Source organism: Lepidothrix coronata, unplaced genomic scaffold (assembly GCF_001604755.1).
Source record: "Lepidothrix coronata isolate B3197 unplaced genomic scaffold, Lepidothrix_coronata-1.0 Scaffold64, whole genome shotgun sequence".
Classification (NCBI taxonomy): Eukaryota; Metazoa; Chordata; class Aves; order Passeriformes; family Pipridae; genus Lepidothrix; species Lepidothrix coronata.
In genome coordinates, this window is record NW_016690244.1 from 3,082,067 (window position 1) to 3,104,119 (window position 22,053).

General features: G+C 41.8%; 2 protein-coding genes across 3 annotated transcripts in view; both read left to right on the top strand.

The window, feature by feature from the left end:
* The window catches only part of CMTM8 (CKLF like MARVEL transmembrane domain containing 8), a 36,121-nt gene extending 34,989 nt beyond the window's left edge, over nt 1-1,132 (top strand). Inside the window, exon 4 of the mRNA XM_017817928.1 lies at nt 590-1,132. Within this exon, the coding sequence (XP_017673417.1) occupies nt 590-673 (84 nt within the window). The 3' untranslated portion in view covers nt 674-1,132. The remainder of the gene's footprint in view (nt 1-589) is intronic.
* Nucleotides 1,133-5,035: 3,903 nt separating this feature from the next.
* The window catches only part of CMTM7 (CKLF like MARVEL transmembrane domain containing 7), a 28,419-nt gene continuing 11,401 nt past the window's right edge, over nt 5,036-22,053 (top strand). For both annotated transcript variants that reach the window (XM_017818067.1, XM_017818068.1), the window contains exon 1: nt 5,036-5,261. In XM_017818067.1, coding sequence (XP_017673556.1) covers nt 5,100-5,261 — 162 coding nt within the window. In that variant the 5' untranslated portion in view covers nt 5,036-5,099. The remainder of the gene's footprint in view (nt 5,262-22,053) is intronic.

Consider the following 22,053-nt stretch of genomic DNA (forward strand, 5'->3'; position numbering starts at 1 on the left):
CAATGTGGTTGCTGTCACTGTTATTTGCACTGAGGAATACCTTTATTCATCAGTGGAGGACCTCTGGAATTGGCAACCTAATCAGTAGTGCTCTTTGAGACCTCAGGACCTGAACTTGAATCCAAGTTTTCTCTGTAAGCAAACCTATTTTGATGCACAATGTGCCATACTGAGGTACAGGTGGGCTGTAAGGAATTCCTGGAACATAGCAGCAGGACAGGAGTGTCAGCTTGAGCTTGCACTGTCCCATGAACTATCCCTCAGGTTTTAAAAGCAGCAAATATAGGAGTGGTGGCAGTCCAGTCTATAAGATCCATACTGAGGCAGTGTAATGTAGAGTTTATAAAAAAAGTTGAAATATGCCATGTTTTGTCTGCTTATAGGCCCATACTTCTATGCATAATATAAGCTTATTTACACAGTGTTGAGTGTGATGGCCACACAAGTACAAGGAGGTGAGCATGTGCCATTTCAGTCAGCCTGCTATTTTCCTTGTTCCAAATCCCATAACTAACTTTTTTTTCCTTAGAAATGACAGTGCTGTCAAATTTATTTTTTTCCTGATATATTTTTCCTCCTTTCTCTACAGTTCTTTGCCTTCGTGGTTACCTCCTGCTATGCTGGAAATACGTATTTTAGCCTTATATCCTGGCGATCACGGACTTTGCAGTAAATATTTTGTTAAAATGAATTCTGTAATATAAAATTTCTTGAGGATTATTCACTTTTGATAAAAGCTTGGAAGAGGGGTGAGGCATTTTTGAACATTTCTGTTAGAATTGACACACTACAAACTGAGATCAAATGATTATTTATAATAATGCCATCTTTAGAGACATCTAACACTGACTTTTTACTGTATAATAAAATTTCATACTGCTTCTTTTAAAATTAACATGATATTTTTCTAGACATTGTATAGTTGTCACTACTAAACCTTTAATAAATCTTATTCAATGTGCCACATTTGTAAATGTAACTTTTTAAATGTTACAGGTATTCTTTTGATACTGAGTGATACAAATCAAAACTTAAGATTGATATTGTCTCATTATTATGTATAAAAAGTGTCATTGTGTAGAAAAAAAGCATTTGAAACTTTAAAAATAAATAAACAAAATGACCGAACTGTGCATGTTTTGTAAACTGGGAGTAGAAGGTTGCTTTTTTAATTTCTTTTTCAGAGTATAATACATACTACTAAGAAATTCAGATGATTCTGTCAGTTTGCATATTCTAACAGCTTCTCACATTATGAGTTTGCTTTTGGAACCTGCTACTGTAGATCTGAAGCTCTTTGAATGTATATTGTGCCTGAAACACATTATCCTAACAGGTTTCTCAGATCCAACAGTCCCTCAGTGCTTAGTCCTTAAACAATTGGGAGTATCACAAATCACTGGCTAAAGGTAGTACTTTTTGTTTTTTCTCCTCAGATTAGGTCATTAATCTGTTGTAATTCAAATCTGGGCTTCTAAATCATATTAAATGATATAAAGGTTAAATCCATAGAAGAATTGTGAAGACACCACTGCTAGAAACAAAGAAATTCCTCCCTCCTTTCCTGTCTTCTGGCATCATCTGCAACTTGTTAGTTTAACAAATGAAGTTGAGGCTCACATTTAAATATCTTTGCATCAAGCAGGAGTATGACAGGAGATTATGGCTTTCCAAACAGATACCTTTGAAAATTACTTTCAAATACAAATTACCTAAGGATTTTTTTCCAGGAATTATGTGGAGAGTGTAAGGTTGTGGTTATTTTGTGATGTCATTTAAAGTTTTCCTAATTTGAAACTACTAGTGAATCTTTTATTCCTGGATTAAGAAGATTTGGGCTGTCTTCTAGTTTTCAAAAACTTACTTGGATGATTATATATGGTAGTAGAGAAACCTTACTGCCTAAAAAACCCTCTATTTCCCTTGTAACTAAATGGGGTGTGGTTACTTACATATGTGCCTTGCAGAGGAAGATTTATCAGCAGCCAGCTAATGCTGTTCTCGATCACATGGTTTTGTTGTTGATTGTCTGTTGGAGTCATAAGATTTCAGTGTAAGGGAAGCCAAAATATTATTTAAAAATCTATATTTGTCTGCAAATTGCATTTGGCCTGCGCAACATAGGTCAGGCTGTTTGCTGCTTGCTAAAATTATCCAGTTGTGAGAAGGAAGAATGGCTACCAACTATGCATTTTATCTACACAGATAAAATGTGTCATTAAAATCCCATATTTTTTTTTTCCACTGCTGGAAAAAAAAATCAGAGGCATTGAAATGATCTAAATATCAACTGATAAAATGTGACTAGAAATATAGCCAGAATTAAAATCTCATCAGTGATTTCTCCTCAGTAAAAATGCTTTAGTAGTAATAGAAATACTTTCTTAAATGATATTTGATGTACTTGTTTTAAGTCCAAAGGATGTGACTATGTTTGCACAAGCATTTCATGATTTTGTGGTATCTGTAATATTCTGGTGTAAAGTTAGAACCCAGACATCATTTGTGGACAGAAGTAGCAAGAAGGTGTAGAGCTAAGAGGAAGTTCTATGTTTCATCCAGTTTATCTAAAACTGTCATGGAAACTGTGTGTTACATGTCAGAATAAACCCATTAGTGAAGGACAAAACCATTTAAGGAATGATTCCGGCAAAATACCTACCCGCTTTCTGAGTCTTCAGCGCTGAACCTCAAGGGGAGATGTGCAGAATGACTTCCAAAGACAGATCTGTGATTTGAATCCTTAATTCTGAATTTAAAAAAATACATACTAGACAAAAATTTGCTTTGTGCTTGGCCTTGCTTTTTTTTTCCCCCCAAACCATAACTTACCTGCCTTCCTCTTTCCTTTTAGAAAGATAAGTGTCTTACTTCCCATGCTCTTTCTCGTCTGTTGCTCAGATACCAACCTGTTTTTCAAGTGTTCTGAATATCTAGTTAAAATTGAAGGAATCTGTACAAACTGAGCATTCCTCCTGAGGTTTCCTCCTCCTATTTCAGGCCTGAAGAAAAGCCCAAAAGGTTATCTTCCAGCGCATTAGTCTTAAATATTGATTTGCAAACTATGACAATGCATTTGTATATTCTAATATTGATAAAGAAGACAAGCTAGCTGTGGTTTATCATATAACAATTAAAACAACAAACAACTTGTATCTACGAGCATAGGTTAGTACCCATAAGATTGAAAGAAACCTTAAAAGAACAACTGGTAAGTGATGAAGTCATTAGTGACATTCTTAATACAGATATTTAGAATAATAAACAAAATGCTAATCAACTTGCAAAATGAAGGTATTTAACATTATAAATAACTTCTTTCAGTGTCTCTGAAGACTAAGTTACCTACATACATAAGGATGCTCGATGTCAACTTTTGGCCATTATTTTTCATTTATTAAGGAGTTGTCAGTATCTTTTTTCATTATCATACATAACACACTTAACAGTACAAAGTAAATAGCATGAGAACTATAATAAAAACTTCAAATGTAATAGTGTTGTAGATTGACTTTGTCCCAGTGGTTCACAGAAGATGCCTATATTCTACTCAGTATATTCTACTGAGTAGAAAATATGACTGTTATTCTGCTTGTGTTAATTTAAAGGTATTTCTGTTTCACTGGGCTGAACTCGAATTACCTGGGCCCCAGTCACATACATGGTTTCAAAAGAAATAAAGAACTCAAGAAGCTGAATGAGCAATTAAAAAAATCGTATTTCTTAATAGGAAGTGCAGAAGTTACGAGAACCTTCCTCCACAGGGCTTATAGAAACCTGTAACCATGCACACTTCTGAATAGGAACTCTAAGGAGAAGAGGGGGAAAAAAAAAGGCAGCTGTTTAAAAACAGAACAAAATCTTTTTTCTTGGCAGCTAGCATTTTACTCTTGTGGAGGTAGCCAGTGTTGTAGATTTGATATCTCATGACGTGAGACAAATGAAGTGGGACAAGTAATATCTTTTATTGCAACTACTAGCTGGCTTAATAGAGGTCCAAAATTATGTACTACTTAGTCTATTACAGACTATTGGCCTGGCAAACCCATCCTGGTTATGTAAATTGCTTACACTAGCCCCTTATTTGTGGTGGGGATCATCTGGACTTGCCTGTCTTTCCTCCTAGAACAATTTTAGTTGCTGAAGGAGCTATTAAATACTAAATACGAACAGAATGCGCATCCTAACTCTAAAACAGAGCAGCAGAAGATGGGGTTACTAGTCCAATGAGTATGAAAGTGGCATATACCCAACTCAGAGGCCCACTATTACCTCACTTGTCAGAAAGCAGAACAAGTTATTTTTAAACTTGAGGAAATATTTAGCTTCCTTTTCTGCGTTTTGTTAGTATCTCTGCATGATTTAATTCAAACAATGGGGCTGAGACACTTGGGCAGCAACAGAGAAAACTGTCATGACTGTCCATTTAATGCAAATGGGTTTTATCTTCTACAAGATCGGGAATAAGAAGGTTTGGGTTGTTTGTTTGAAAGAATAAATGTTGTTTGCAGCTGCACCTCTACAGCGAAGCACCGGAGTAGCTCCCCTCCAGGAGCATCGCTGACAAACCTCGACATGCCGAGGGGGTCTTTTAGGATCCCAGGAAAGCTGCTCGCCGCTGCGGTGGCCGGTTCTCTGCGGAGCTCCCCTGCGGGACCCCGCGCTGTACCGCGAGGCACCCCCCCCCTCCTGCCTGGAAACCTTCCCTTCTGTTTCCATGTAATCCCCTGCACTGGGGGGCCGCCGGGCGTCCCTCCGCGGCTGCCGCTCCGGAGCGGCGCGGGGGGAGCGTCCCTTCGTCTGCTCCCAATAGCTGGGCTTCGTCCCGGACCCCGCTTCCCCTAGAGCGGTGCGGCAGCGTCTCCCCCGCGGGAAAGAAACCGCCGCGGGCAGAAAACCCCCGGTACTCCCGCCCTCCCCGCCCCACGGCCGCCCCGGGCGGGGAGCGCGGGCGGGCGGGAACGCGCCGCCTCCGCCCGGCCCCTGGCAGCAGCCCCGGGGGCGCCGCCGTCCCGCCCCGTCCCGCCCCATCCCATCCCATCCCGTCCCGTTCCCCTGTCCCGGGACGGGCAGCGGCGAGAGCAGCTTGGGACGGAGCCATGTCTCACGGGGCACGGGTGATCCGCACCGGGGTGAGCAGCGGGGGCCCCGCGGCCCCGCCGGCCCTCACCGTCGCCTCCTCCTCGGCGGGCTCGGACGCGGAGCTCATGGACGGCGCCTATTTCCGCTCCTGCGCCGGCATGCTGAAGGTGGCCCAGATGGTAAGGGGCGAGCGGGGAGGGGGCAGCCCCTGGGGGCTGTCGGGGCTCCTGTCGGGGCCCTCGGAGCCTTCCGCGGGTACCGCGCTCATCCCTGCGGGACGATTCTTTTGGCGACGAGTCTGGAGAGCGTCGTCAGGGGGTGCTGGGGCCGCAGCTCCTTGCGGGTTTCGTCGCTGCCCCTCAGCTCTCGCAGTTCGAAACATTACGGAAAGTTCATATTCCTCGGTCTGTCAGAAGTTGCCTTTGCGTCTTCCTAAAGCAGCGACGAGCACTTCTGTTCGTTCAGACGAACGTGCAGGAGCCCGGAATAGCCAGTATTAACTTTTTGGCAACTAATAACGATAACATCGTGATGGGACAGCACATCGTGCTGCAGTGCAACACCTCATTCCTTAGCAGTTTTTGGAAGAAAGCTGGGCCAAGTGCCTGTGCCGACAGGGATCTGGTAAGGGTGAGCACCACAGCTGAGACTGCCGGTCCAGCTGGCTCCGTGCCCTGTCTGTCAGAGATCTCCAGGCGGTGACCTAGTGACACGGGGAGGGATGTGGGAGATGTATGGCTGAAATTCAAAAGAAATCAGCAGCGGAGTGCTGCCAGAATTTGAGCTGATGCCTTGACTTAGTGCAGGAAATTTAGCTCCATGCAGATGTGGAGAGGATTAACAGATGGATAGGCTCTTTCTTATTTCTGTGGCTCACAATTATCTGTGGAGAGATCTGTCTCCTTAACTACAGTAGTAGCAGTCAATAATGCCTAGGAAAGAGCATGGAAGACATGGTGTAGCGATACCTCCACACATACATTTTCATCCTGCAAAAACTTGTACCTTGACAACATTTTGTGCTGGAGTTGTTGCCTTCATCTTTTATGAGCCCCCAACGCCGTTTTCCCCCCTACCTTTATTTGTCCAGTAATTTTTTTAAAGTTGTGTGGGTTACTAGCATCCAGGTTCCTAAATCGACATTAGAAGGTAGGAATCATTTTGTTCTAGATTACCGTGGAGTAATAATAATAATATGGCCAGTCTTCGCGAGCGAAGATTTGGGAAAGGTCATTAACCCTTCGACCCTGCGCAGTGGATTTTTTAGGTGAGACACAGTGGTCCAGTGGTTAGGGTGCAGCACTTTCACCGCTGCGACCCAGGTTCGATTCCCAGCCCCCCGAGCAGATGGAGCTCGTTAGCCCTGTGTGGCAATCCATCTAAGAGAAGGTCACTCTAAACAAACCTACGTTCTGAGACCCTCACTGCCACTGTCCAAGCTTGCTCGGCCCCGGCAGATGAACCTCAGGATTAAAGGGTGGGCTCAGTTCAGCGCACGCTGGGTCTCACCTAAAAAATCCACTGCGCAGGCTCGAAGGGTTAATGACCTTTCCCAAATCTTCGCTCACAAAGACTGGCCATACAATCACCGTGGAGTAATATCAAATCCTGAAGTTTCTCTTTAAAAGCTGCTCGGTTTCTTCCGGTTCATTATTAGCCATCAGCTGCCCTTAGAGATGAGCCTTCATAGCGAGAGGCAAAACTGGATGTGACTGGTCATGGCTACCTGCACCTGCTGAGCGTTTGTCCTGCGCTTGTGAGACCTCAGACTTGTCCCTCACTATGAATTCTGTTTGGTAGGAACACAAACAGTTGTCTGCTGCCTTCTTGTTGCTTGGGTTTTTCCCAAACCACTGAGTGCATCTGGAGAATCTTTTCAGAAGACGAGTGTCATCCTTACGAGCGTGTATCTACATTGCAACCAAACCTTTAGCCCTAAAACAATAAACTTGTGCTTTGCTTTTTGCTTTTACCACTGTGGAGAGAACAGTTCCTTTTATGGACTAGAAATAACTAGTCACCTCTGCTCTCCGTCGTGCTGTGGTGTCACTGCAGCTATGACAAGTGACTCTTAAAGCTAGCATGGCATGCTGATTTGTGCTGTAATGTCAGTTTTTGGTGCACACATTAAGTGTGCGCATACTTTACATGCTTTACATATTTTCATGTACTAGATGTAAATCTCTGTAATTTTATGTAATACTTCACATACGTCACAAAAAGTCATATTTTATCAATGCAGTTCAATAGAAAATTTATCAGAATTTAAGCAAGTGGCTTTCTGCGGTGACTTTAATAAAGGTTAAAATAATGTAAATTATTTTCCCTTTGCACTCTTTCAGCTTCACATTCTTATATTTTTTCTGTTTTCCAGTTTGCCTGTAAATAGGAGTTACCTCAGGTATTCAAGGAACTTTTGGCAAATGAACTTCTTTTAATATCACATATCACAATAGTGTCTTCTTCTCAAATAATTCCATAAGAAAAATAAATGTTTGTGCTGTAGTATGTAGAAATAACCAGGATAGGTTAGTTCTAAATTAACTCCTGCACCCAGTAAAATAGAGAGAGCTAAATATTTTCACAACTCTCCTTTATCTCTTCTCAGACAGTATTTCTCTATATCCACAGATCCATTTATGTAAGCATTCAGTTCTTCTAGTATGAAGTGATGGCAGTATCTCTTTTCTTAAAAATTTTTTTTGTGCTAAATCTATAAACATTCCTGCACTGGTGTTAATGTGGCTGGTGGGACTGTAGTCTTACTGAGAAGGAGAACCATTATGCTGGCAGAGTGCAAAGGTAAGGTCTTTTGGGTTAGATATATGTCACACTAAGTTGTGTACTGTACGTAATCAATTGTGGTTGTAGGTATGAAGAGGAAACATTAAAATTTTTGTTATCTCCTTTCTTCCTCAGTCCCTTTTACTAAGAAGTAAAGGATATGGTAGAAAGCAAAAAAGAAATATTTTGTCATTTACTGTAATGTTAGAGGCTGTTTGCTGTGCTTGCAAGCTAAAAAAAAAATAAATTGATTGTATGTATATGTGCATTAAATGATTCTAATAGATGACAACAATAGGCTACGGAAATTACACAAAAGAAATAAAAGATAATTTTACAGCTGTTCTTCTGTAAGACAGAAGGACTAAAACTCAGGAATATTGAAGAGATTGTGCAATGTGAATTGCTGCTAATTTCTGAATGTTACCAGTGCTTTCTCTTGAAATTCTGGGTGCTGTGGTTTCTAGCGCAGAATGAAATTAGGAAGAAAAAAAAGTGTTTCTTGTTTGTAAGCCTACACAAATTCCTTTAGTTTTTTTGCTAGAGAATTTCTTTAACCTTGCAGAACTATTATAGCTTTGAAAAGACAGTGTATTTTATGCATTGACTTCAGAGCTTAGGGAATGGTCTGTAAATATTTTGAAAATAAGATGGAAGAGATTAACATAGTTATGTGACTTGTGTTTTTTGTGTGGTAGTAAAACAGTTTGAAACCTGCTTTTCCATGTGTGACTGTTACTGATGTAAGTTGGGGCACCGTTTCAAAATCCAGGCTGAATTGAAGCTCTCGTGTTAAGAGGAAGTTACAAAGCATCTTCAACATCTAACTTACTTCAGCTAGTTGAACTTGATGTTGTTAATATAGCTTTCACTTTTTCTTTCCTTTTTTCTTCTCTTTTTTCCTCCCCTCTTTTCCTCTCTGTTTTTGGTGTTCTTTGGGGTTTTTTGGGGGGTTTTTTGTTGGTTTGGTTTGGTTTCATTTGGGTTTTTTTGGTGTTTACAGTTTTGCCAAGATCTCTTAGATTCACAGGGATACATGCAGGATCTGGGATCCCAGTGTGGCCACCTTGTTTCGATACTAGCAGTGTACTAAGTAAGTGTGTAAGTGAATGTGTATCAGTGTGCACAGTACACTTAAACCAGAGAAACTAAATGACTTGAATTTTAGCCAGCCTGACAAAATCGACACACGTGGCAATCTTCAGCATGTTGCACTGTCTGTGCTGATTTGTTTGAAGCACGTTTGCTCTGTGTCCGTGCTACTGCTGGCCTGTTTTATTGTGAGACTTTCTAGGAACCTGTGTTGTTTAGCTTGGCAAGTTCTCAGTAGATGGGTTCTTGGAAACTTCTTGAGGCATCCTGTGCTCTTAGAGACAGCAATATGAGTGTGCATCTGTATTGTCCCTAGAGTGGCTCAAATGCCAGTGTTGATAGATCCAAACAAGTCTGATTCAGCTGAATTTCTTGTAGAGCTCTCATGTGCTTTTTATATTTTTACTGCTGAACTCTGAAGGATGCCACTGATGCTGTATTGGACTAGGTCCTGCTTTCAGCACAGCCCATGTTTGACACTGGAGCCTGTGTATCTCACCATCTTGGGCACTTGGCTGGTAGGAACAGCTGTGGTTGTATCACCTGTCCAAAGTGTCTGATGCAGAGATTTGCAGGAGTGTGACCACTCTAGACTGAAGAGAAAAAAGGAGTGCTGAGAGCTCATCACAGCACGTGCTTGTGTAGTTCTTTCAGGCTTCTCAAGCTGTTCTTGGACTGCTCCTTTTTTCTGGACTCTGAGAGGTGTGGAGTAACCCATGACCTTCTTTGCCGCTCTTTCACCTCCTTCAGGTTGGGCCAAGCTAACTTTGGTCACAGTTCAGACTGAAGACGATTGTTCCCACAATAACACCGTTGTTACTGTTAAAATAGTTCTGTCACAGTAAGCAGAGACTCAAAATACAGCGTGTTTTAAGCCGAAAACAGTGCTGATTCTGTAATATGAGCCAGGAAAGAGCAGTTTCACCAGACAGAAGAAAATCAAAATTGCCTTCTCAAGGCTGAAGAAAAGATTTACAAGCAATTGCAATGTAAAAAAAGGATAAACTCAATAAAAGTTGACTTAACAACATCATTTTAACTTGTTAAAAATGGTAAGGCGATTGTTAAAACTTTTCTGCTAAGCATCTATTTCATTTCCAAAGCATGTCTTGACAAAAGCAATGACATACTTGAGAAGTGAATGAGCAACAAGGACAGTCTGTAATTCTGAGTAACTTTGAAGTGTGCTGAAACCTCTCTGGGTTATTTGTATACTAACACACAGTTGAATAATAGTATTTAAGAGAGTATTCATTCATCTAACACTGAAAGCTAGAAAATGCTGGTAGTTAGGTTGCTAGAGCCAAGTTCTGTCTCTGAATGTGTTGTATCATATCAGACAAATTTACTGGGGAGCTATATTCAGAAAAAGTTGAACTATAAAAAGAAATCAAAATCTACTTTGAAAGAAAACAATTCCTAATCAAAACCATTGATACAAGAAAAGGAAATTCACAAACGCAAATGATGCTTGGAATGATGTAAGAGCTACTCAATCTTCTGACTTGATCTTGAGACTGAAATGTCTTTCTGTCCATGGAGGCGATTGAAGTAAAACATCTAATTCTTTTCAGCAGTGCGGCAGTAACGTCATTTTTTCCCTATGGTAATAAAGCTGCTCAGTCAGAAGAGAGGAATTGTGGTGATATGCAGAGATGCTGAAACTGTAAGCCTGTCTGTGAGTCCCGTGTAGACTGTGCTTTCTGGTGGATTGAGGAAAACCACCCAAAAATGTGGAAGTGTCTTCAGTCTGCAACTATGTGATAAACTACTGGCTAAGAAATAAGACATGTTTTTAGAAGCAAAGTTATTTTGAGGCCAAGGTCAGAGTTATATGTTGGAGCTGCTAATTATTTTTGATGTTCTGCTATAAGCTGCAGTAAAGTTGACCTTGCTGGGCTTACAGAGCAAAGAGAGAGAGAAAAATTTATTCTAAGTCTTGATAGCTCCTAAGAAACAGGAGCAGTAAGGAATGTCTAAGCCTAGTAAGTAAACCCCATAGGAGTGGGGAGTCCTGTTATTTCCACTTTGAGAACACCAAAACAGGCTGGCTTGGCCAGTTGTATTTTTTCCGTGCCTCTGCTCTGGGTGGCCATTTTACATTTCTGTCCAGGTATTTGCGTAAGAGCTGGGAACAAACAGTGTGTTCTCTGCATGTTAACCAAGGCTTGGTGGCAGGCTGACAGAGGTGAGGCAAAACTTCACAAGCAACACCACTTTAAGAAATTTTCCCTTTCTGTTTTGTCTCCATGCAGCTGTTCTCAGCTGCAATGATGCAGATGTTCTCCAGGTTACACAGTACCAGGGAACTAATGGAGCTTTACTTGTGCTCTCTGGTTTTCTTTTTTCCATGTGAGTTTTTAGGGAACAGTGCAGCCATAGAGGCTACTGTCAGCAAGAGCAAGTGTCTGGCACAGAAGGGCAGGAAATACAGAAGCTTGAAGTGGTTCCATGTGTTTCAAACCACAAGCTGAGAATGTAGTCCCTTTTCTTTTCCTCTTGGGCAGGAGAAGGTTTTGTACCATCTGTTTTAATGTCTATCTATTTCAGCAAAAAAGAAACTAGTAATTTTTCTGATGTTGAAACCTCTCTAGAAGGCTAAAAAAGTCAACTCCAGTACATTTTGTAGAAAGACAGTTGTAGTCATTATTGAACACTAGTGTATCTCTGTTCTGAATATGTCAGTGAATGTTTTATTTGTACCCTAAAAGAGGCTTAGAGGCTTCCTAAAAGCACAAAGTTGGAGCTGTCTTTCATTGCTCATCTGACTCATCCATTAGGATTTGTTTTAATACATTCATTAGCAACCTGTGTGCATGTAGTGCTCTTTCTATAGAGGTAATTTAACAGGGTTTAACAAACATTTTCTGAAACAACAAAAAAAAGGAAATGAAGCCCAGAAATTTACCACATCACCTGAGACATGTTTTGTATGCCTGAAAGAGCAGAGGGAAATATTGGCAATGGTTTCCTGGCACATTTGTTTTATGGGAAGTTAAATTTGCAAATGCCATTTAAAAATCTTAATCAGATGCACATTATGTCCTTGGATAATTAAGATGTGGTGAAAAGCATGAGTTCTTATATCTTTTAAGATGTGCAAGAGCAGTGTGTTCCCTGTCTTCACTCTGTTTGGAGATGGTGTCTCTTTGAACATCCTCCTCTCCAGCCACAGAGTGACAGAAAACAGCGGGTCACTTGTTTACAAGTTCAGTCTCCACGTGCTCAGAGCCTATAAATGATAAAGAGCATCTTGCCAAGTGTCCTTCACTGGATTCCAGGGCTGTATATGTTCATTTTGATCCAGTAGAAGCCATGTCTGTACCTCAGTGAGAGATGCATACCTGACCCTGAGGCTCTGGTGCCTGCTGTGCATTACTGGGGTATTGTCCCCCAAAGCCAGACAGTGTTTGCTTCTATGAGTAAGTGTTTCCTCTGCTCCCCTCCCTGGGGAGTCCTTGTGAGGTATTCACTTGGTCCTGTGGCTCAGTTGTCTCCTTTGTCACGTCATGCATGCTGCTGTGGCCTTGTCCTCCTATTATGTGGTGATATGTAAAGTATACAGCAGCCAGAAATTGCTACTTTCTGTACTCAGAGATCCAACTCTGAAACTGCTATGATTTCCTTTCATCCACCTGTGAGCTTCCTCTTCTTTGTTTAACTCAGATTCTTAAGGGTCATTTGATGAATGTAATGGCTGGGACAGATGTGCCTGGCTGGTCAAGGCTAGGTGTCTGCAGCTTTCAAAGCCAAAACAAACTTGGCTGCTGTTTTTGCAACAATAGCAGCAGCTGTGCTGCTTAGGGCTTCCTCTTCTGCTCACAGCTTCCCATAAGGAAAATGGAAGTGTGATGATGACAAGATTGAGAAACTGCCTTCAGGAGGAATTTTCTTTTAATGTTTTTGTTGTTTTGTTGTTTTGTTTTATTTTTTTTTCTTTAAAAGTACCACTAGTGAGTTCAAGAAACAAGTGCTGACTGCTGGGAAAGAAGTATGCTGTTAACATGAGATGACCGGCAGCAGCTGCAGAAGAGCAGAATGACTTAGCCTATTTTCCTCAAGTCTGTAATCATGCTCTGCAAGAGCTATTTTCTCTGTTTGGGAAAAGCACAGTCCCCAGTTGCTGCTTCTCACCTGCTGGCTAGTTGAGCCTTTTGGCAATTGCTTGAGTATACAAGTTCCTAGTAGACATAGGAATGATGTCCCAGTGTGTTTGAGAGGCCTGCCAGTCTCCAGGCAGTCACTGAAAGCTGTCAGCTTTGACAATGCCACAGGGGAATCTCATCTATTCTCGTTTTTCACCCCTCATTCACTGCCCTTCACTTCCCTGGCACCTTGCCAAGCATCAAGTGTCTGCACATAGAGGAGGTAATTCTTTTATGTGCTAAGGCCCAGGCTGATCCAGCAGCCAGGTTTGTGATGATGCCAGTTGATCTGGAAATTGTCATGATGTTTTCAGGAATTCACACCTGTTTTTTCCTGATAAAAATTATGTTATGCCAGCACAGCTAACAATGTGGACTTTGGTGATGTAAACAAGTCCTCCTCTTATTCAAGGAGACCTTGCTCAAGGCCTTTGCTGGAGATGATAGATGTGAGCTTTTGAACTGCTGTCTGTGTGACTGGCAGATGTCCGTGCGGTGTTCTCTGAGGCAGGGAGAGCTACAGCAGGTGTCAACTGACAGTTTGAGTCAGTCAAGCACTAAATGCCTCAGACAGCGAGAACAGGTTGTGCTGTGAGCAGCATCTGTAAGGGTGAGTGATGAACAGATCGCTTGCTGAGGGCTTCTGGGTGGAGGCACTGAGACTTCACTGTGTGGTTCGCAAGTTATCTTTGATCTCAATAACAACTTCCAGGAAGATGAGATTGCCTTTTTTTTTTTTTTGTGCATCTAGTTTGATAGGTTAACTAGAATGATTGTTGCCGTGAGGTACAGGTTTTATGTTATATATTTCTATCTGAGTTTTAAGTAGCTGTTTGTTGCTAGATATGTATTGGATATCCAGGTCAAGGCGGAAACTTTGCAGCTTGTTGTGCAGAGTTTGTGGGTGTTTGTTAATAATAAATAAATACTCTCTACCTTGGACATGAAGCAGCCAGCCAGTCTGAGCCAGGCTTGGCCGGTCAGCCAACGTGGGCTCCTTCTCTGTAGATGGATGGTATTGCCATGCATGGTTGGTGAAACCATTTTTAGACAACCATGAAGTTTTTCTACAAGAGCACTGTGGCTCACAAGTAAGGAATAAGCTCTTTCTGTATTGTATCACTGGCAATATGGGACTACATTGACTTTTTAAAGGGGAAACAATATACCTGAGAATGGTTCAGAGCCATGGATTCAGAAGTGCCTTGCTCCTACAAGGAGCTCATCTTTCCAGCTGACTGAAGGGAAGTATGGCAGGTGAGTCTTCTGCCCACAAGGAGGGCTTCCTCTCCAGACCCAGCGCTGATGAGCTCTGTGCTGCTTTTGCAGCAACAGCCTCAAAGTATAAAGTTCTCCAACAATGTCTACGTACCTTAGGTTGTGTTTGAACCTCCACGAGCATGTATAATCCATACATCATTGTTGGATTCCATTCTGCCATTGAGAGCCACTCTTCTACCATACCTTAAGACAGCTCAAACCTCTTAATTTTTAAGTTCTGCCAAACCCACTTGTGCTGGCCTACAGTTCTCCTCCCAGTCCTTTTCTTTCTGTTGCCTCAGAAGCACCTTCTGTGCTTGAGGCATTCTTTCTCTGTCCGCAGTGTGGACTGTCTTCTCCTGTCAGTCTGTCTGAATCTTTTGTTTACCAGATCAAGAGAACAGTTAATGTGGCTCTCCAGGAAGATCTAGATGTTGGAAGTGCTTGCCTTGCAGAAGAGAGAAGTAACAGTCACAACTTGCTGTGCAATTTTTTAATCTAGAGAGATTTGGTAATATTAATCCCTTCATTTTCGGTTGCTATCAGCAGATACTCCACCTTTTACTAGAGGACTCTGGAGATTGCAATGTTTTTTACTTCCTATAATCTTTTGAGTTATGTTATAGGGATTCTGCCTACCATGCAAGGTAGATGGTCTTTTACAGTGGAGCGAGCTCCAGCAGGAGCCATGTGCATGCGTTCTTTTTGCAGCAGTCAAGTTATCTTTTCTAAATGGGCTTGTTTGTGTAAGACACAGATTCCCAGCAAGCACCACAATGTAAGGAGGGCAGAGAGCACAGGCTGAGCCAGGGATTGTATTTTTGCATCTGCAGAAAAAAAAAAAACAGTTATATAGAGAATGTGTCTTTGCTCTTACCTGAAACAGCAGGTTTGTCTGTGATTTGGGGATTATGACTTGATGGGAGAGACCACTGGAGCGGGTGGCAGGCTGGCTGTTTCATGGAGGCTGTTTCTTGCGTAGGGAATTAATTCCTTATTCATAGAGGAACAAGCTGTGTGCTCCCAAAGTTCTTTTGGCTTTATCCAGAGTAGTCCTTGCAGTCATAGCAGGTGGCACCTCTTTGAAAATCAGAGGGAAGGCAGCTGTGATTCCCAGAGTTAGAACCCTTCTGGGGCATTGTCAGTATTTAAAATTCTGTTCCTATCCTTTGCAGACATGCTAACAGTCAGTTGTGCTATTAATACTGTTTTGCAATGAGTTTTATGTGTTTTGGGAATTTTTTGTAACTTGCCTATGGCCCTTGTGCAACGTTACTTAGTTGCTGCAGTATTTTGAGTGTCGCGTGTGCATCTTTTTTATAGATTGAAAAAACTTACTGATAATACTTTTACAGTTGAAATATTTTAAATTTAGGTTGATTTTGAAACAAATCTGTTAAAATTGAATTGGCAAGAAGAAGAAATAAAATTATGAGGTTGTTGTTGATAACAACCTTTTTTTTTTAATTAATTCACTACCTGATGAGAATATAGCCTATTATTTGCCATATAACTACGAAATCCTCAGCTTTCAGTTAATAATGTGCAGGATTATGTGGTGCCTTTCGGCGTGGTGCAGTGGTGGTGCAGGCAGCTGTGGAGATTGAGGCAGGGAACTAGTTCAGCTGGCAGGGGCAGGATTGAAGTCTTGTGATCAGTGGTAGGCAGGACTTAATTGCAGCTAGTCATTACAAAGAATTGCCTTTTTAATGATCATGGCTAACACTGTGCAACAAGGGCTCTTTAATAATGTCCTTCATATGCTGGTTCTGGGATTACCCCACATGCTTTTCTACCACTGAGGCCTGTGCCTGAGCCGATAGATAACTTCTTATTAATAGATAAAGAAATCTGCTTCCTTGTGCTTAGGATTGTCCTCTTATCGGAGTTGTAGAGGGTCTGAATAAGATTATTTTGTCTTTTCTCACCCTCCCACCATTTTTATCTTCAATAAATAGCCTGTGGATGGTGGTGCACAAGAGAAGTCACTTATCAGAGGCCAGGCAGCATCCTCATTTTAGCAAAGCAGCCAGACAAGAAGGAAATCTGCCCAGACACAGGGGCTGAAAGATTATTGTGCAACCAAAGACTGACTGCTTCACAGAACCATGCACTTGAAGGCAGCTGATTTCATCTGTTATTAATGAAGTTTCAAATGGACTGTGCCCTTTATCTTCTTTTTCTAGTAGGGGTTTGTCTGTTACAGCTCACGTTTCCAACACTGCCTTGGAAGAAGGAAATCTCGATTACAGCAGCAGTCAGCATTGCTGCTTAAATTAGTGGAATCAGTCTTGCATGATCTACAATTGTAACCTTGGCCTGCACTTTGCTCATCTTTCTGTTTTGGGAAGCTGTTAAAAAAATTATTTTACTCCACCAGAAGTATGTACTTAATAATATGTGGGTGTTGCTTCACTGTGTTGAGGTGTAACATTTGGAAATGTACAGCTGCAGTCAGTGACATTTCTCTGGGGCATGGTTATCCCGATTGGCTTGCATAGGGATGGAAAATTCCATTTGCCATCTTGGCTGGTGTCATAAGCTGGAAACTTTGACTTTTTTTCATTCAAATACAAAAAGAATTTAGCTCTTGTTATATTGTTCTTTTTTAAAATGGCTGTGATGAAACAGGATGAGAGTCAGTGCTGTCCCTTGCCCCAAATCTGTAGACACAGTTCCTGTACAATTGCTTGCACTAGAACTTGGGTAAGTTTTAAGAGAGTGGAAATCAAACAGGTTTTATCGATTTCATGGGTAGTTCTCAGGGTCCTTCTTTTTTCAGATTCAGGAGGAGCGACATTTAAAGCAGTACAAAGGTTCATCAGTCCTTCAGCAAGTACAATGCATGGGGGAAAAAAAAGCACTTTCAGGTATTGCTGACTACCAACTGAAGACTGGTAAAGCAGAGCTGCTGCCTGCAGTCTTTGTGCAGGTGTAGCACTCTACTGAATCCTATCCCCTGACATTTTTCCCCTGAATGGTGCTAATTTTTAGTTAGCTAATTGCAATACATGTCCTGATGCAAGAGACTGGGGAAGATAGCGAGGAAACATTAAAAGAGGGAAGTGTGATGCATTGGCATGTATAGAGGGAAATTCGAGTGGGAGAGAATGAGAGAGATAAAGGAGAAGAAATACAGAGTGTAATGTAGGAAAGAATAGGAAAGGGGAATAAGCAGAAAAAAAGGAAAGGAAACGCTGGAGACAACAAGTTATAGTATGACTTCTCATGGGATAGTATAGTAGAGGGGAGTACAGTCAAGAAAAAAAAAGGAAAATATTCTGAAAAATACAAGGATATTGCCTGGCAAAGTAATTAAATGAAGAGATAACACAGTGCTGGGTGGATTACACATGATGCTGTGTGTGTCACGGTATTATGGTAAAACTTTGAGATAAGAGTTATAGTGTATTTCTAGAACTGGGCACCTTGAGGCAATTTTGCTTCTTATTAACATTATCTTTGCTCCCTGCAATTTAGTTGGCATTTCACATCTTATTTCTATATAGAAAAAGAAAATTATTATCCATAGTTTAATATTACATGGTAAGACAGCAGTTTCAGTCTTTCAGTTCAGTGCATGATCTTGGGATTTGCAAAAACCATATTCAGTGTCTTTCTGCAATGAAGATTTTTATTACCATTCTTTGTCCTACTGCAGCAGCTAGAAATCCAGACAAGGGGTAGGCCACATACAACGGGTTAACCCCAGCCAGCAGCCAAACACCAGCCTCTTGCTCACTCTCCTCCCCTGTCGGATGGGGAGAAAATAGAAGGAAGGCAAAAAGACCCCTGGATCAAGATAATGACAGTTTTATAAGGAAAGCAAAAGCTGCACACACAAGCAAAGCAATAAATTAATTCACTACTCCCCATTGACAAAAGTGTCCAAGGCCAGGCTAGATGGGGCTCTGAGCAACTTGGTCTACTGGAAGGTGTCCCTGCCTATGGTTGGTGAGTTGTAAATAGATGGTCTTTAAGGTCCTTTCCAACCTAAACCATTCTGTGAGTCTGATTCTGGGTGCAATGATTGCTTCGGAAGAGGAACACCATAACCTAAAATGTTTCCCCTTAAACCTCCTTTTCCTGAGTTTTTATCACTGAACACAACATCATGGTCTGAAAAATCCCATTGTTCAGTTGAGCCAGCTGTGACTTGCCTACTTGTGAGCCTGCTTTAGGGTAGGGGGAGGGAGGAGAAAGCAGGTGTTGCTGCTGTGCAAGCAGTGTTCAGCAGCAGCCGAAACACTGATGTGTTATTGACACGTTTTAACCACAGAAAGCCCAGCACCACACAAGCTGCTGTGAAGGCAGCTTATATCGCACCCACACCCAGCACACCACTGCTGTACACAGGCGCAGTGGGAAAGGGTAACCTCTGCTTCACAGTCATTAATAGAATTGGGAAAGAACAGCTGGGTATGAGTGAGTGATAATGTGCGGTACAGAGCACTCAGGGATGGTCAAGAGGATGACTGGTAAAGTAGTCCAAGCTTTAAAGATTACACTTCCAGTTAGAAAACAATTTATTTGCCATGTTTTCTGCATGGCGGGGTTTTTTGCAAAACCTGATCACAGTCTATTGTAAGTAAATAAATGACAGATAGGAAAAAAAAATACTAATTTCCATTTTACAGTGAGCTAGGGCTCTCATTTTTATTTATCTTTTGTTCTGTGGTAGCCACAGATTGACCACAAAGCAAGTCTCGGAAGACCAACCTTTTGCTACTGTTTGCTTGTTCTGTGGCTTTCTCCTCAGATGATTTTCCCGTATGCTTGTCTGTTACATCTGTGATCTGTTGATTGTTGGTTTGGGCTTTTGGAGGGGAGGACAGGGGGAAGAAGGGTGGGGTGTTTATCATTTGGTTTTTCTTTTTGGTGGGCATCTATTCTCATTCATACTGTAAAGGAAAACAGTCATCTTGCCCTAGATGTTTATTAGTCATGCTCAAAATTTTTACCTTATTTTACATGTCTAAAGTGTTTTGAGGGCAAAAACCTTCAGCAAATGCATGTAAAGTCTTTATTAGTCCTCACTTGAAAAATGGGGGAGCTGAAGCAGTGAAATACGTGATTTACTGAAGTTCAGACTGGTTACAAAACAGGTCAGTGAAAGAGCCAGTGACTTTTAATTCCTCCCTTGTTGTGTCAGTGTTTGCCTGTGGAAATGGGCCTCTCATGCTCAGAACCTTAGGCTTTCCTTTAGAGTCGGTTCCTGTCAGTATTGGAGATCTTGCTGGATTTATGTTTGTGCAGGTAGCTGCATCTGAGGAAAATTTAGTTCTCTCCAAACATTACAAAAGAATTAAATATTGGTAGTAAAGTCAGAGCTTTATTTATGACATCCATTAGAGCAGGACAGCAGAAAAAGATCATACAAAGCACTTGCACAGATTGATTCCTGGGTTATAAAACTGTTCTGTGGTCAGATAAACTACAGTCTTCTACTGAGCAGAAAATGCTTAGTGGTGCCAGCTGGACTGTAGGTAACATGGAGAGCAAAACAAATCCTTTCCTTTGTTACCTGCAGGGCACTAGTGAGGAAAATTGTACCTGTAATCTCTTGACTGGTGGGCATGCATCTCTGCCCCTTCCTTACAGCAGGTGATTCTCTATTAGGCTTCTTTGAACTTGCAGGTTTGGGCCACCCAAGCTTTTCCATCCTTGCTGTGCATTCCAGCAGGATCCAGTGTTAGTGAAGGGAAGCAAAGCCCATTAGTCTGGAGATGAAGGCAGCTCTTGGGCAGTTTCACTGTGACCTCTGGGGCTGATGACAGGACTGGAAACTGCAGGAAGATCTAGCCACCAGGGAGGCTGAGGGTTGTGTTTCTGGCTTGCTCTGAGTCCCACCATCATGGCCAGCCCACTCCTGGGAAGCTAGGATGTTTGGAGCTCAGCTTTCCCTGTAACCTAATTGTATCTGCGGGACTATAGCCAGCAAGGAGTGAGCACAGGGAGTTAGATGGAACTCAAACCATCTGAAATCAGAAGTACAACAGTATCTGGGCCTAATACTATGGGCCTTTTCTCCAGTATGCATTTGCCTTAGGAGTCACTGGAAGTCGGATCTTCTTGCCATATATAATCTCTTCTTAATACAAAGGTGTGATTCTTGTCCTTTCCTTAAGAAGGTGTTGAATTTTCCTGAAGTGGAAGATTTACTTCCTTGAAGTCTTGATACACATTTTCCTTGGTTTTTACTGAGTGTAATAGTGATCAATGGACTTCAGATGCTCATTCTTTGTCAGGGACAAGAAGAAATAAGGAGAAAACCAGCTGATTTTTAAAAAAGAAACAGCATTTCCGGGGAACACTTCAAGTAGCATTTTGTAGCACAGGGAAAGAGAATTTATCACTCTTGTCCAGTCCTTCCCTCTCCTCTTTAGCCTGAGAAGTACAGAAGGAAAGTGTGCCATTCTGAACAGACTGATGTAATGTCTATGAAAAGGAAGGAGGATTCAGGGAATTACAAATTGGTCATCTTCACCTCAGCCCCTGGGAGATGATGAAGAAAATCCTCCTGGAAAGGATTTCCAAACACATGAAGGACAAGAAGGTGATCAGGAGCAGTCAGCATGGATTTACAAAGGGGAAATCATGCTTGACCAGCCTTACTGCCTTTTGTAGTGAGGAGACTAGCCTGGTAGACAAGGGAAGAGTGATGGGTGTTGTTTACCTCGATCTTAGTAAGGCTATGGTCTCCCATAACATCCTCACAGACAAGCTGACAGGGTATGGATTAGAGAAGGGGGCAGTGAGATGGATTAAAATGTGTCTGAATGGCAGAGTGTTGCAAAAGGTCATGGTACAAAGTCCTTTGAGGCCAGTCATTAATGGTGCACCCCAGGGGTCGATGCTGCGGCTGGTACTGTTTCACATCTTCATTAATGACCTGGATGATGGGGCAGAGTGCACTCCTGGAAAATTTGTAGGTGATAAAAAAAACTGTGAGTGGCTGATGAGCCAGAGGGTTGTGCTGTCGTGGAGAGGGACCCTGACAGTCCGGACAGGTAGGAATCTCATCAAGTTCAGCACAGAGAAATGCCAAGTCCTATATCCGGGGATATCTGAGGGTAAGCCCCTCTGCACCAGTACAGAGTGCAGGCCATCTGACTGGAAAGCAGTTCTGCAGGGAAGACCTTGGAATCTTGGGAGACTAGAAGCTGACCATGAGCCAACAATGTGCTTTGGTGGTGAAGGTGGCCAGCAGCATCTTGGGCAGCTTTAGGAAGAAGACCATATCAGGAAAGAACAAATTATGTTTCATTCTTTGGTAGAGCTGAGTTAACTTCAAATCAAAATGGAATTTAGGCTTGGGAACATTCAGTGTCATTCAAGAGCCAACATTTTCTACAGGAACATTGCAGAGGATGTGGTTACCTCATCTCCAGCTCAAAATAGAGAAGAGAATGCAGAATTACTCTGTAAGAATCTTGCAGATTTTATGTCTTTTCTATCTGGTAAGGCATTGAGTGCCTCATGGCAATTGCCTGACTGCCTTTAGCTGTGAGATAGTTCCTGATATATACCAGTGTCTCTAAACACGCTTCATGACTTACTTCAAAAATCTGGTCCAAAGTAAAGTCAAGAAGTGGATTATTTTAAGCCAGTCAACTTCTGTAAAACAGAGTAAATACAGAACTTTATTGAAATCCAAAAATCCCTCCTTGGAGTTGATTGATGTGTATGT